Source organism: Arvicola amphibius, chromosome 9 (assembly GCF_903992535.2).
Source record: "Arvicola amphibius chromosome 9, mArvAmp1.2, whole genome shotgun sequence".
NCBI lineage: Eukaryota > Metazoa > Chordata > Mammalia > Rodentia > Cricetidae > Arvicola > Arvicola amphibius.
In genome coordinates this window covers 1,279,049-1,295,675 of record NC_052055.2, presented here as the reverse complement: position 1 = coordinate 1,295,675, position 16,627 = coordinate 1,279,049, and the positions used below count along the sequence as shown (strand labels likewise).

The 16,627-nt window shown below is 45.8% G+C and overlaps 1 protein-coding gene across 1 annotated transcript in view; it reads right to left on the bottom strand.

Annotated features, from left to right (window-relative positions):
* Matn2 (matrilin 2) overlaps nt 1-16,627 on the bottom strand; it is a 112,747-nt gene that overhangs the window by 56,677 nt on the left and 39,443 nt on the right. Inside the window, exons 3-4 of the mRNA XM_042055707.1 lie at nt 14,672-15,241; nt 5,049-5,171 (exon numbers count right to left, since the gene is read on the bottom strand). Coding sequence (XP_041911641.1) covers nt 5,049-5,171; nt 14,672-15,241 — 693 coding nt within the window. The remainder of the gene's footprint in view (nt 1-5,048; nt 5,172-14,671; nt 15,242-16,627) is intronic.

Sequence of the window (16,627 nt, the reverse complement as noted above, 5' to 3'; positions counted from 1 at the left end):
GAACAATGTTCTTTCTTTATACTTTAACATAAAGATATCGAGTCACTTCTACAGCATGGAAAAATTATGTCAGGAATATTTCTCAAGAATAAAAGCAACATAATGCATTTGGTATGGGTCCTGAGACAGAAACAAAAGCAAATCCATATACGAAGTTTATATTTTTCTGCCAAATGAGATTTTATAAATGTTGCCTTTTCATTCGCTTCCGCATAAAATAAATGACCCAGAGGGGAAGGGAAGTTTTTCTTTAACATTTTAAGTCAACAAGACGGTGCTGAGAGCGAAGGAGGAAGCTCCTGCCCTCCCCAAATCCAAAGCCGAAGAGAAGCCAAGAAGAAAAGAAAAGAAGGCAGTGCTGAAAGGTATAGGTGGAATATCCAGGCAAGGAGAATAAGTAGGAGGGGGAATTTAGGCTCAGGGGAGAAAGAAAGAGACGCCAGGGAGCAGCCAGGCAGGGGCCAGGCAGACAAGACAGACAATACACAGGTGAGGTGAACAAGCCTGGGGCAGCACACGGATAAATAGAAATTGGTTAATTTAAGTGAAAGAAAAAAAAACTAGCTAGAAACAACCCTAAGCTAGTGCCAAACATTCGTAATTAATAATAAGTCTCCATGTCATGATTTGGGGGACTGGTAGCCCAAGAAAGCCTGCTACAGGGATAGAATTCTGGGGTTGCATAGCAGAGGGAGCTATGAGTTTGAGACCAATGTCTATGACCGCTCTGAGAATCTATGGATCAACTGTGCCCATCTCCTCTCTCCACAAAAGCAGAGTCTAAACAGAAAGTTGTGAGGAAAGTATGCTTTATAAGTCTATCTGTAATGTGTGTATGTGTGGGAAGGCAGCGGCCTCAGGGACCGCCCACATTTTATGTATTGACAGTCACACAGTCAGTGGGATGTAAGTCAGTTCTGAGCCTCTTCCCAATCATCAGGTCAGGTCATGAGCCCTGTCAGCCCTGGGCTTGGGGAATCTCTGCTTGCAGCCCTCTGGTGCCGCTCAAGGGACATGGAACACCACACAGTGGCTAAGAGCTGAGCATACCATTTGGATTTGGGTTTGGCCACATTTCCTAAACCATCTAATGTTTTTGTCCCTTGTTTTCCTTATCCGTAAGATGGCAGTGATGAAGCCTACTTAAGAACTCATTGTGACAATTGTACAAGGCAGTAGACTAAGCTCACAGGGAACTCCTGGCACTCGTCAAACACTTGAAGAGTGGCAAGGGTTAGACTTGGCCTCATATCCTAAGCACTAAGCTGGGCAAGGGCTGCACTGGATGTCGGGTGCAAGTACAGTGTGCGATTCTCTCCCAGTAAGAAAGGAAGCTCCAAACAGAAGCAGTATTCTCTTACCTTGGTTCGATTTCTAGTACTTTGTATGCAACCTAGTAAGTGTCTTTGTTCAAACACTTGTGACAAGACAAAAAGACAGTCGGACCCACAGGTGAGCACACGGAAGAGTGAGCAGAAAACACTTCTGAGAGAGCATGAGACGCTTCAGGAACGAGCCATAATCCCCTCTCCTTTTTAACTGGGAGATTATCCAGCTACATTCAGGACAGGTTAGTAAAAATGGAACATAGCTGTTTCTCGTTTCCCTCCAGGCCTGGGCAAGTTGTGCTGGTCCGCAGGGAGGCAGCCTGTAAACAGGAGTCACTGGTGCTCAGCTTTGCCCTGGCACAGCTTCGATTATCCCAGAGGCCAAGCACGGGAGCTACCACCAACCTATCAGAAAGGTAAGTTCTAACTTCTGACCATCGGAAACTGAGTGTCAAGGATAAGCAGGTGGGGCTGAGGCAGTCACAGCCAGAAGATGACAATGTCCGGGTTCCTGTTTGTTTCACAAGCCCTATTTCAGATATGCAGTTGAGTGAGCAGGATCTGCTTCTGACAAGACCAAGCATATGCATTTACCTCTGGCACTGAAGGGCTGGTTACAACATTAGAGCAACTGGCCTAGGCAGAGGACAAGGCTGAGCTGTTGGGGGCTGCAGCCCCTGGGGCCCCTTGGCTTTCTTTGCCTGCCCCACCCTTTGCCTGCTGGAGTGAACGGAGTAAACAGCTTGTTTTCCTGTGTCTGCAGCTGCTCAGAGCACGAGACCCTCATGAGTTCCTGATGGCAGGGGAGTGGTTTCTGGTGGGTTTGCAGCTGAAAATCCCAAGAGCTGGGGTGTGGCTATCAGTTAAGGATCCCTATATAAGCTTCCCTGGAGCACAATAAAGTTGGCATTCTTGTTTTAAGGATGACCCGTATCTCTGTCTCTGTGTGTGTATGTGTTTAAATCTCCAGCCCCTTCCCCGGCTCACGAACCGTTTGCTACACTGAGTCACACACTTCAGCTCCCCACCTTTCCAGGCCCTCGCTGCCCGAGGTTTTGGGACCTTGAGGGGCAAGAGCAATATGCAGAAGCTCTCTGAAACTTTAGACCTGAAGCCAGACATACTGACGCAAACCTGTAATTCCACTGCTCAGGAGGATGGAGAGTTCTAGCTTCACTCACAGAGTAAAACCATGTTTCAGAAAAGAGAAGATGCTGGAGAGATCATCTAGAGGGTGAGAAGACCTGCCTTCACTTCCCAGCACCCATATTAGGTAACTCACAATCACCTGCTCATTGGAATAATACCTTTGGCCTCTATGACACAGATATACCTATAATTACAAATAACAGTAAGCTTTTGGGAAGAGGAGCAGGAAGGGGAGGAGGAAGTAGAGGCTAAGGGACGGCTCAGCATTAAGAGCACTTGTTCTTGCAGGGGACCCAAGTTTGGTTCTCCGAACCCACATGGCAGCTCACAACCATCTGGAATTTCAGTTCCAGAGGATCTGACTCCCTCTTCTGGCCTCCGTGAATACTGCATGCATATGGCACACAGACCTTAATGTAGGTAAAACACCCATACACAAAAATAAAATAAATAAATCATTTTGTAATAAAAAAGAACCAAGAGAGCCAGGCAGTGGTGGCATACACCTTTAATCCCAACACCTGGTTTATAGAGTGAGTTTCAGGGCAGCTAGGGCTGTTACACAGAGACCCCTGTCTTAAAAACAAACAAACAATAAAAAAACAAATAAAAGACCAAAGAGAAAAGCTGGAATTGCAGAGTCAGACTCTGGGAATTGCTTTCTGAATCGCTCCCGAAACTCCTGTCCCTTCTTTACCTGGGATGTCCCTGCTCCTTCTCCTAAGCATCTGTGTAAAACCAGGGAGTTCCTGCTTCAAGTTCTTTGATGCTGCTGCCTGAGCAAAGGCCGACTGCAGTGCTTTCCTTTTTCCCTTAGGCTGAAGGTGAGGACATCAGGACCTACAATGGGCCAAGGCAGGACTGAGGAAGGACAGTTCTTTAGCTTTATTTGTCTGTCTGTCGTCCGTCCGTCCATCCATCTACCTACCTACCTATTGGTGTCTTAGTTAAGGTTTTTATTGCAGTGAAGAGACCATGACATGGCATTTAATTGGGGTGGCTCACTTACAGATTCGGAGGTTCAGGCCACTCTCATCATGATGGGGAGCATGCCAGTGTGCAGGCAGAGATGATGCTGGAGCTGAGAGTCCTACATCTTGCAGGCAACAGGAAGACAACTGGAAGTCACGCTGAGGGAAGCTTGAGCAAGAGACCTCAAAGCTGCCACCACGGCCAACACAACTTCCTCCAACAAGGCCACGCCTCCTAATAGTGCCACTCCCTTTGGGGAGTGTTCTTTGGGGCCATGTTCTTTCAAACCACCACAATTGGTGTCAGAGCTCATCTGGCATGTATAAGCCAGCCCGTGAAAAAATAGGCACTGCAGCTTCCCAGATCCCCGACAAGTATGGGTCATGCATGAGACCCATACTTCTCAAAGAGGGGGAAGGGTAGGAAGGGAGTGGGCAAGGTGTCTGGATGCACCTGAAGAGGACAAGGTGACCAAGAGATGTTCCAGTTGTCTGCTGAACAGTGTGGGATGATTCTAGATGACCCTTCCCAGGCTCCCCTGCTCATCAGTAGATTTTATTAAACCCATGAGAATTTGCTGTGACCGAGTTTGCTGTAGAACCTGAGGAAGTGTCAGAGGTTTCCAGCAAAACATGGTGGCTCCAGCTGAGTCCTGGGACCCCAGAGGAGCCTATGAGCTTTCGGGGACCCAGAACAGAGAGCCAAGCAGATAGGACCTAATATCGGAGGGCAGGGAGGTCCTTCCATCAACCCCTCAGTGCTGAAACTAAGAAGTGAGAAGGAAAGTGGAAACTGTGGTTTGGCTTTATAAATGCAGCGCTAATTACAGCCATTTGTGCAAACTGCTTTCCATTAGTGCTTGATAGCGTGCCATGTGGTATAATAACAATTCTGCATTGCATGAACGACACGTCAGACTTAGCGGAGCTGTTTGCTTCCTTGCAGCCAATCTTCTCAGGCCTCGTGTGCCTAGTCCAGGCTTTGTGGTTAAAGCAGTGGCTACACATACAAGGTAAGGAGAATAATAATTATAATAATAAAGGGCATACACTCATTGTATGGTTAATTCTATCCTTGAAGAGCTAGGGTACCTCCTGCTTGCTTAAATTATATTGTCTAGTTTTGGGAGTCAGGCCAGAGAAGAACAATATAAATTCTTTGTATCAGTCCTTTTTAAAATTAGAACAATAAAATGTCTATCACTGAAACAGCCAGATTCTGCTCACCTCTAAAACGAGTGTGCAGAATCACTCCCAGCTGAGGTTAATCACATCTTAAGTCCATGCCTTGGGAAGAAAATAAAACAGAGAAACAGCTCCTTAGGGCCCAGCTAATAAAGCCAGGACGGAAAGACACTTGGCCAGCTTCCACCAAGAGTCAGCACAGACGTGAAAGACTATTCTGAGACAGTATGTTCCAACCTTTCACACACTGCCCAGCGGCCTGCTCTGCACCAGGCTTGTACGTGATGGTAGGGTGAGGGGAACTCCCAGAAAATACACAAGCTGCTTCTTGCCTTGAGGAGGTGGAACTGTGGGTGAACAAGACGCACCTAGCTAAAGAGCAAGCAATACTGACACGCCCGCCAAGCGGCCTTACTTCTGCAAGTCTTCTGGTCCGCGTTGAGAATGTACCCTTGCTTGCACCTGCAGGTGTACGAGCCGGGTGTGTTGATGCAGAAGTGTGCACAGTTGTGTTCCAAGACGCTGCACATGTGGACCGCTGCAAAAGAAGACGAAGAAAGTGAACAGAGACACCTTCCCTTGGCTTCGTTCTATCCAGCAAATGTGCAATGGGAGCCTGTGAAGGAGAGGGCTGAACCCCAAGAGAAGCAAACTGCAGTCCCTGTCAGCACGGAGGGTCACTGTCTCAGGATGACAAGACACATCCTGATAAATGTGCCAGCAACGAATAAACAAAGGACCATGCCAACTGAAAGGGGAATAGCTGAATTATATGAAATCACTGATATCTGTTTGGTTTTAGACCTACAAATACAGAAATTTCAGGTTCAATTTATTTATTTATTAAAGATTTATTTATTTATTATGTATAGAGTATTCTGCCTGCATGTAGGCCTGCAGGCCAGAAGAGGGCATCTGATCTCATTACAGATAGTTGTGAGCAACCATGTGGTTGCTGGGAATAGAACTCGGGACCTCTGGAAGAGCAGCCAGTGCTCTTAACTTCTGAGTCATCTCTCCAGCCCCCAGGTTCAATTTAATAACACCATTTGACAGGGAGAAACATCAGAACTCTGACTCCAGAATGTAACATGGAACCTTGAATAGGTAGAAGTGGAGGGGGTGGGGGAAAGCTACTGATTAAATAAAGATGTATTAAAGAACCCACAATCTCCCAAGATCATAAATCCGAAGAACAATGTACTTTTAAATCCATATTAAGTATAAAGAAAATTTGGAATAACAATGCATTTAAATGCTTCACAACGCCAAGGTAACTGTGTTTTAATTTTAAATATTTCTACATTTAGTTTCTTAAAGTACCTTAGCTTCAGACACATAGATTCTTATGTAAGTCTTCCTGGAGCTCATACAATTCTTGTTGTTTGTTAACATCTCCATTTATGACTTTTATCAATCTAGTATAACTTGAGCATATTTAAAATGAACAGGCATTGGTGTTAACAGAACACATTACGTAAGTGTTCTCATAAACAAAAGATGTCCAAATGAGAAAATAGCTTTCTCAAGCTTATACAATAAAGGGAACTTTGAGGAGCAGTCCTGTGTTTAACTGGTAGATAGGGAGTAGTCCAGCTCAGCTACACACACCTCTAATATACATCTCTTTGCATATAAGTAAGAAATGTCATGGCCAAGTGTGCTGGCCAGTTATGTTAACGTGACACACGCTAGGGTCACTTGGGAAGAGTGAACCTCAGCTGAGAAAATGTCCCCCACCAGATTGGCCTGTGGAGTATTTTCTTATGGCTGAGTGATCTGAGGGCCCATCTCTGAGGAAGGGAGGGAGGGAGGGAGGGAGGGACGGAGGGAGGGAGGGAGGGACGGAGGGAGGGAGGAAAGGAAGGTCAGCTGAGCCCTAAGGAGCAAGCCAGTAAACAGCTCTCTGCTTCCGTTTCTGCCTCCAGGTTCCTGCCCTGCCTTCCCTCAGTGATGGATCTTGACCCAAGAGATGTAACCTGCCTTTGGTCATGGTGTTTTACCACAACAATAGAAACTCTAAGACAGCAATATATGAGCTAGGGGAATGAGACTTTTATAACAGTGTAATTTAGAACATACTGTTCTGAACCAAGGGCTGTGTTTTAGCTCCTGTTAGGATACAAATCACATAAGGGAAGCTGTAGGCTAAATTCAATTATTTTTACTACAGGCAGAAATGGGTGACCTTTTTGTGACCCTGAGAAAATTTTAATCTCTTTATATCAAATAAAGATAAACATCGCATCAACTTCCTAAGGGTCTTGGGAGGGTTAACTGAACTAACTTAGAGTGGCCAGCACAGAGTTCAGTGCCTGGGGAATACTTAATACCTATTAACCATTTCATAGCAAAGGGAAAGTATCAGGGTGGGTTTTTTTTTTTGGGGGGGTGTCTTTTATTCTATGTGTATGAGTGTTTTTGCAGATGCATGTCTGTGTACCACACGTGTGCCTGATGCCTGAGGAGGCCAGAAGAAGGCGTCTAATCCTCTAGAACTGGAGTTACAGATGGTTGGGAACTGCCATGGCATGCTGGGAGTTGAACCAAGATCCTCTGGAAGAGCAGTCAGTACTGTTAACTGCTGATCTGTCTCTCACAGTATCACAGTGTTTTATTTTACATATTTGGGAACATCATATATACGTCTATCTCTAGCTATTGACTTGGGTTTCCAGTCAACATTAATCACAGATTCTGTCTGTGTTCACTCAACCACATGTATCCAAAATGTGCTCTAATTTCAAAGACATTAAAATGCGAGGCCATATAACTTGACCCTCATCATTCACCGATTCCATATCTGTGAATTCGCCTATCACTGAAGGGTCCTTTTAACCCCAGATCAATGCAGCACTTTCACGAGCATCCATTGAGTGCGGGGAGGTGACAACTGTGTGCCCCCTGGTTTGGACAGCCTTGGCTGGGCTGGATAAGGTAGCATTGCTTCATAACAAATGGTTCTCATATTCCAGGCAGCAGTGAACTTTTTACATTTTTGTAGGTTTTGTAGGTAATTTTCCTGTTTGAAATGACCAAGTACAAAAAAAGCTATGATATGCCCTTTTGGGAAAATGAATATATTAAAATATTTCAATCTAGAATGCGCTGTTTTAAACAAAGTTTCAGTCATTCAATTTTACCAATGAAGACTCGGGAGCAAAATGCTGGAATGAAAGCCGGATAGCTCGGAGAGGCGATGAAAGCACCCAGCCTTCCTCTGTCACCCTCAAACCTCTTCTCCTACTGTCTCAGCAAAAGTTTCTTGAAACTCAATGTCCCTCCCTTCTACTTCCTGTGTGTCTCTCTATCCAACCTCTTGATGTTTTTTTCTTAATAATCTTAAATTCACTTCCTGTTAACTGGTTGCTTGCTCCACCTCTTGACCTATGGTTGACTTTATTTAATCCTGTTTACAATATTCAAGCAGAAAACTCTTGGATTAAAGGTGTGTGCTAGGGCTGAGTCACACCACAACTAGAAAGAGGTTTTTCAGTAAATAAAGCAATCTCAGGGTTCATAGGGTGATCAAATATCCTGCAATAAGAATGTGTCAATTGCTGGCCATGAGCTCAAGGTTAGTGAGTCAACTATAACATTAAATTTGTTGTCTCCAAATAGATTAAATATTGACCAGCTGACAAGAATGTCAGGTGACCAGAAGCACACTGCAACCAATCCTGCCCATACTTTGCATAAGAGAAATAACTCCATATTTATTAATTCAGTGTTTTGGTACTTCACAGTGCAAAATCACCTTGGACGATGAAAACCAGCTCGAGCCTAGATTTCATCTCCCATGTGAGCTCCAACATAACCTTTGTGATTGCAATCAAACCAACTGGCTCTAGCCGGACTCTGCTTGCTTTATGCATTGGCCCCATGGCCATTTCTCATTTTACTGAGACAGTTACCTGTTGGTCAGCATGGGGAGGTTTCTAATCTTTCACTTTTACAGTGCTGTGCTAAGCATGTTTAAACACATTCCTGGAAGGCATGCCATTATTCCCCAGGATTGGCTCCCATCTTAGATTAGCTCTAGACCCAACTCAAATTGAATTTCTGTCACTTTCAACCAAGATTTCCAAACATTTTTACTGGACAGAATAAAAATTGTACATCTGTGGAATCTGTGGCCGAGTCCTGAGTGCCTCTGTGTGCATCTGGGCCTTGTGCCTTCTCATCTCTAAGACAGGCCTGTGCTGTTAAAGGGGAAGTGGTACCCCGCCTCCTCCAAGGAGCCACAGAACTGTGTGGCCCATTAGCACCGTTCCTCAGAAAGTATCAGGTTTAAACTTGATCAAAGTTTTTTATTCAGGGAAAAGAACAAATCACTGGTTTTAAATCAGTATCAGGACTACATTTTTATTTATTTATGTAGTTATTTGGGATTTTCAAGACAGGGTTTCTCTGTGTAATCCTAACTATCCTGGAATTCTCTTTGCAGACCAGGCTGGCCTTGAACTCAAAAATTCTCCTGCTTCTGCCTCCCAAATGCTGGGATTAAAAAGACGTGAGCCACCATCACCTGGCTTAGATTTTTAAATGTATGTGTTCATTTATCTACTTCGTGGTGTCCAGAGTTGGATTATAGTCAAGGCTGACCTTGAGCCTCCTGATCCTCCTGCCTCTGACTGTTGAGCGCTGGGGTTACAGGCTGAACCAACAGGCCTGGTTTTATGCAGTACTACAGATGTAACCCAGGGCCAAGAAAGCACTCTGTCAACTGAGCCATATCCCTAGACCATGGGAATATATATATATATATTAAAATATGAACCCATCCAGGCACGGTGGGTCATGCCTTTAATTCCAACATTCAGAAGGCAGAGGCAGTTAGATGCGTTACTAAACCCGACCTATAAAGTGAGGTTCTGTCTGAAGGAAAGAAGAAAGAGAAAAGAAAAAAAAAAGAAAGGAAATATAAGCAGCTAAAATTTTGAGGTGGGGTTGTTTATTCTGATTTATCTAAAGTTTTGCTATGTAGCTTGGACTGGCCTAGCAGTCACCATCCTCCTGCCTCAGCCTCCTGAGTGCTGGGTTTATAAATGTGCACCACCACACCCAGCGGGCTTGAGGCAAATATTTATTTAAAATGTGTGAATGATCAGGTGAGCATTCTGCTCCAGCAGGAACAATTACTGAATATATAAGTCAGCATCTACACAGGCCTCCTTCCCCTTCACAACAGGGCCTCCAAGGGATAAAATCGGTGTAGACTTTGCTCAGACCTGTTGATGAAGGTTGTGCCTTCAGAACACCCTCAGGGCTTTAAGTTGTACCTGAATGGGAAGGGGTTGTTAGGGAAGGGACCGCCTTGCCCTGGCTGATAAAACAGACACCAGTAGATTATTTAAAAGCCCTGTTCAAATTGCACTGAGTCACCCGATTGCGGAAGGCAGACTTGGGGTTTTCAACTTTGACAACTGGCCAGTGTTTTCTGCTCCTAGGCTGCAGAAATGGATGCCAGGACATGTGGGGTTTGGTCAGTTTGTACAAAGGACCTTGATTCACAGGACTCTGGTCTCTAAGTCTTTTTGATGGGCTTCAGGGTGGCCTAAGAAATATTCTCATGATTCCCCTGCGCTGAGGTTGTGGTGGGAAGTCACTGCCCAGAGGCCCAAAGCTGATGCTGTGCCCAAGTTCAAGGCCACAGAGCTAGCCAGAGCCAGAGCCAGAGCCAGAGCCAGAGCCAGAGCCAACGCTGGTTCTTACTCAGAACAGTCTGGCTCAGAGCCTAAGCAACGCCACTGCATGAGACCCCTGCCCTGGGTACATCTGGGCAGAGTCTGCCTCTGCTGTTGCTGGCCGGAAGGTGCCATTAGCACTTCCTCCAATAGTCTGTTCCCTCCTGCACACACAGTAGCTGCCGTTCCTCAAGTCTGGCCCTTCATTACCTCTTCCCAACTGTGAGTCATAGCCCCTTAGTGGGGCAGTGAAATCAGCTAAAGAACCAGGACTGACTTTTGTATTTTTTTTAAATAAAACAGAATCAAGACTTAAAATAACATCATTCTTTGTCTGGAGCAGGGTGCTCACCCTCCTTACACAGCCCTCCCTATACAGCCCTGCCCACAGAACAGCTTCCCCGAGTCTGAGCAGCACGGTGTGGTTTGTTTAACTCCCCGTCATCCTCCACAGAGAGCTGAGTGACCCTGGGCAAGGCAGTTAGGTCTTTGACTTCATAAAAATACTTATCGGCCGGGCGGTGGTGGCGCACGCCTTTAATCCCAGCACTCGGGAGGCAGAGGCAGGCGGATCTCTGAGTTCGAGGCCAGCCTGGCCTACAAGAGCTAGTTCCAGGACAGGCTCTAGAAACTACAGGGATACCCTGTCTCGAAAAAAAAAAAAATACTTACTTCTCATGTTTGCCACGTGGATAAAATGGTTTTACATATACTAAGAGCTCAAAAAAGGGTGTACACACAGTCAGGCACGCACATGCACACCTTTGAGACAGCTTCCTGTTTGTAGCTCAGGTTGGCCTGGTTATATATCCTGGGCTAACTTCAAACTCTAGGTCCTCTTATTTCAGTGTCTTTAAAAACATTACTTATCTTTTTATTTTGCCTGTGTGTGTGTGTGAGTGCTCACTCATAGTCTCTGTGTGTCTGTTCTCTCTCTCTCTCTCTCTCTCTCTCTCTCTCACACACACACACACACACACTCACTCACTCACACATACACTAGCATGCTTGTCCCTACTGTGCTGCTGTGTTCTAGGCTAGCTGGCCCAGGAGCTTCTTGTGGGGATAGAACTCACGGCACCAGACGACCATGCCTAGGTCTTTACCCTCCGCTCAACCTCGAACGCACGGATTACAAGAGTTTGCCATTTCTAGTCACATGCACACATAGATAACAATAAATGTCAGCGATCAATCTTATTGATTCATTTTAAAGGTTTTCCTGGATTCCTGAGGCAGAGCCAGGTGCTCTTTGGGATAAGTTTCTTGGTCCAGATGGCTTTCCTAGGGCTATGAAGTGCATGTTGTGTGTCTACTCTCCACTGTCCTATAAGGGAGTGTAGATATGAGAGTATTTTCTCACTAATTCTGGGGCTCATGCAACGAGAGTGTGCACTTAGGTTCTGTATTTCTGGAGCTGCTATTAGAATTGCTTATTTTTCCTAGGCCTCACTTTCCAGTTTTGCAAATAGATGTAACAAGAATACCTATCTGGGAGAACAGCTTAAATGAAACAATACAGAACAGGATGTGAGAAGCTATGATCATCAGGGTGTCGCTCAATGTTTCAGGAGCAAAGGAGACTTCCAGAACCTGGAGATGTCGTCTGCAGCTCAGAAGATGCTCATGGCTGTTGTCTGACTGCCAGACTGAGTCCAGCACAGAAGCTGTCGCCCCACGTGTGGATCCCGAGTGTCTCAGACTGTTAACAGTGCGTGCACGTGGACTGGGACCCCACATCCACCTGCATGTGAAATCCCCACCTTCCAGATGAGGTACCTGCGGCTGAAGGAGCCTCAAGGGCTTACCTAGCATCACACAGCCAGTCCTGTCCTAGTCCTACATAGGAGTCCCTTCTCAGTTTTACCCTCATCAGGTGAAGGCCATGATCAGAGCCACTATCCCCGTGAGGACTGTTCTCAGCAAACGGTTCACCCTGAGCTGAATTTATAACTCCCAGCTTGTGAAGGAGTGAACCAAGCAGGAACTTGGAAGTCAGCAAACTTGCTAACCTGGAAGAAGGGAGGGCGGTGCTGTCCGACATGCCTCCCTGGTTTTCACGAGCACCAAATGAGAAAGCATGAGGGAAAAGTGCTTAAGGAAAGCTAGTTACTGTGGTCTTTAGTGTGTGGTTGACAAAGAGGCTCTGGGGCCTCCTCAGCCTTTCAAGATAGTTGATGAAGCCGCTCAGCCGAGCCTGCAGTACAGGGCCTGGAGCTCAGCTGCGTTCCAGCAAAGTGGATGCGAGGAGTCCCAGGGGGGTTCATTTCTCAGGCCACACAAAGGATTGAGATAATACCAGCATTTTCTTAAAGCTTCCAGATTAAACAAAGATGATGGGGCGGAGGGTGTCCACACAGCCTTTTAATCTTGCTGAATTGCCTCAAAGCCCACAGAGAAAGGTTCTCTGAGCCGAAGTCCACATGCAGTCCCACGGGGGTCGTTTTATTGCACAGTCCTGTCTTATCATCTTTCCAACTGCTGATGGATGCAGAATGCTTATAAAAAGCTGCCTCCATTAAAGTCCTCCCGTACACATGAAGAAGCTGTCAAGAGTGTTACAGAACCAATTTCTTTTTTTATTTAATATTTCCAGGAAAGGGGGAGCGTAAATTCTGCTGAAGTCATTTAAAGTCATAAAACCTTTAAAATGTTTGCAGTGCGTTCTACAGGCTGAAGTTTTCCAGTTGATGCAGGCCACGGTGCACCGTGATAATGCAGCCTCGCAGTGGCGCCAGGGAAATGGCACTTCTGAATGGTTTCCAAATGACATTGCTCAAAAAAGGTTATTTTTCCTTTGTGGGATTGATTTCTTAAGTAAATCATTTGACTCTGGAGTCAAGAGAAAATGGAGTCTTTGCTTTTTGAAATTAGTTCTTGCAAGGGATTTTTTTTTTTTTAAAAGATGCATCAAAAGTACACTTCGGGGTTGGAGGTATAGCTCTGTCGGGAGAGTGCCTGCCCAGCATGCACAGAGATCTGAGCTTCGGTCTCAGCCCCCACATAAACCAGGCATGGTGGTGGCACATACCCGTAATCCTGGCATGTGAAAGGTGAAACAAGAGAAAAAAATTCAAGGTCATTCTTTACAGAGAGTTTGAAAACAGTCTGGTTTATGGAGACTTTGTGTCAAAAGAATAAAAATAAAATGTTTTTAAGTACATCTTGTTTTATTTTCTCTAAGCACCATAGCACAAGGGTTTGCAGTCTGTCCCAGTCCAAGGTTCAGTCTTCAAAGCTCACACCTCAGTGCATCCGAGTCATTGTCTCTTGTCAGTCAACAGAAAACCCACCGCTCACACAACTCACACCATCACGCTGTTAACAGATCATCCACTGCTCACACCATCACGCTGTTAACATATCATCCACTGCTCACACCATCATATTCTGTTAACAGAACATCCACTGCTCACACCATCATATTCTGTTAACAGAACATCCACTGCTCACACCATCACGCTGTTAACAGATCATCCACCGCTCACACCATCACGCTGTTAACAGATCATCCACCGCTCACACCATCACGCTGTTAACAGATCATCCACCGCTCACACCATCATGCTCAGTTAACAGAACATCCACTGCTCACACCATCACGTTCAGTTAACAGATCATCCACTGCTCACACCATCACGCTGTTAACAGAACATCCACTGCTCACACCATCACGCTATTAACAGAACATCCATTGCTCACACCATCACGCTCAGTTAACAGATCACCCACCCCTCACACCAACATGCAGCAAAGATGCCTTGGTCTCCCAGACAACCCATGGGAATGCTCTTCTGATCTCTGCCTTCTGTTCCTATCCCGATTCCAGCTCACAAGTTTCAGTTTTGGGAATGCCAATGTGTCAGCTCAACATGTGTGGGGAAACCTTCACGCTAGCCTTACTCATTCTGCCTTTTGAGTTTAAATGTCCTTTGGGGATGTCAAGTAAAGGGACCTGTCACCACGCCTAAATTTAAATCCCGGGACCCATAAGGTAGAGAGAACCAACTCCTGCAAATAGTCCTCCAACTTCCATACCTGTGGATGCACCTACACACACACACATACACACACACACACACACACACACCCTTTCCTCTAGGTAAGCCTTTATAAACACCATGGTCTAGATTAGGCCTGGGTCTTCTGTCCCACCATGCCCTGAATTCTTCCCCCATTACACTGTTAACAATTGAAGCTACTTTTGTATTTGTATAATTATATGCTTAACATCTGTCCCTTTGGGCAAAGTGTAACCCATCAAAGAATGATGCATTTCTCTTTGCCCATGGCCACGAGCGCAGAATGGGGCATTAAAGAAAAAAACGAGCCACAGAGGCACAGAACTTACTGCACAACTTGTTCTGGAACACAGAGGTCAAAGATTCGATCTGGCTGAAATTGGCCACCAAGAAGACGTGGTCCTTGTGGGGCTCACTCCCGATGGCCTTCAGTGTGTTCAGGTCCACCTGACCCACGCCAATGGCAAAGATCAGGATGCCTGTGTCCCGGGCTTTTGCAGCCACCTCAGCCACTGAGTCCTGAGGCCTCCCGTCGGTCACAATCATCATGACCCGGGGCACATTCTCCCGCAAGGGCCGGGCCCCCTCTGCTTCTGAGAAGGCAATGTTGAGGGCATACTGGATGGCCAGTCCCGTCATGGTGCCTGTGGACAGATGCCTCATCCTTCTGACAGCTCGCTCCACCTCAGACTTCCTCTTGAAGGTCTTCAGGGAGAACTCGTTCTTGACTGTGCTGCCGTACTGGAGCAGGCCTACTCGGGTGACATCAGGACCGATATCCAGGAACTGGAGGATATCCAGAATGAACTCCTTGACCTTTGAGTAGTCGTGGGCGTTGACACTTCGGGAGCTGTCGATGATGAACACCAGATCCGCCCGCTTATTCTCACAAGAGCTCTCTGGGGAAAGAGCAGAGGTCGCAAGCATCAGAGGGGAAGTGTTCAGATTTCCTTTTCTGTGTCTGTAATAAGACGCTGGCCCAAAAGCAACATGGGGATATTTGGCTTATGGGTTATAGGTCAACGTCAAGAAAAGCCAAGGCAGAGACTGTGGAGAAACGCTACCCATTGGCTTGCATCCCCTGGCTTTCTTAGCTACTTTTCTCATTCAGTTTGGGAACTGCCCGAAGTCGGCTGGGCCCTCCCACATCATCAGCATTCAAAAAAAAAAGTAAAAAAAGCCCCCACAGGCCAATCTGATGGAGACAAATCCCTCAATTGAGTTTCTCTCTCCCCAGGTGTGTGTAAATTTGTGCCAAGCTGGCCATAAACAAGAGGTGAGTACCCAACACAGATTGGTTCTTGTGGAATGTCCTGGGACTCAGGGTCACTTTTGGAATCCCCAAAATTTAGCTTAATTTTTACCAGGAAAGTTCTCAGGAAAATCTGTGCATACTATATGATCATGACCTTTAGTTACAAACAGAATTTCTTTTTGCAAGATAAGTCTACAAAGTCACCAATGCAGTATCAGACAAACCCTTTATCAGAGTCAAAACTACTTTACTATCTGTGGCACGGTTCTTAAGTTTGACAGCACTGCAAAGACTTGAGAGGGTCCAGTATCAAATGGCTGGGCGTCTGTTCTGGAAGATGGAGCTAAGAAGGCAGTAAAGACATGTTAAACTGAGCTTCTAACAACAGACTAAGAGAAAGATCAGCAGTAGGTCTGGAGAGATGGCTCAGCAATGAAGAATACTGGCTGTTCTTGCACAAGACTTGGGTTTAATTCCCAGCACCCACACATTGGCTGAGAACTGTTTGTAATTCTAATTCCAAGGGGATCTGAGACACTCTTCAGGCCTCCAAGGGCCAATGTATGCACACGGTACACAGGCATACATGCAGTCTAAACACACATAAAATAAAAATAAACACATCTTTTTTTTTCCCAAAGAGAACTAGAGAGAGAGAGAGAGAGAGAGAGAGAGAGAGAGAGAGAGAGAGAGAGAGAAAGAGAGAGAGAACTGACGTACAAGGGCTGTGGACAGATGAGGCATGAGCTGCCCCCTTGTGAATACAGAATGTCTGGCTTGAAAGAACACACGGACAGGGGCTCATGAGCAAAGCCCTAGCCAGGAGGAATGGCAGATAACAGAATAAGCATCTTTAGAACACAGGGGATACTAGGAACTACTGGTTTGGATTATTTGAGAATGTTCTGAAGCCAGCTCTAAAAGACCTTTCAATTGAGTCTCAGAAATCTGTGCAGGGGTCACAGATGGCATGGCATGGCATCTTAGCATCATATTGTATAACATCTTTTGTAGAGAAGTTGCATAACTG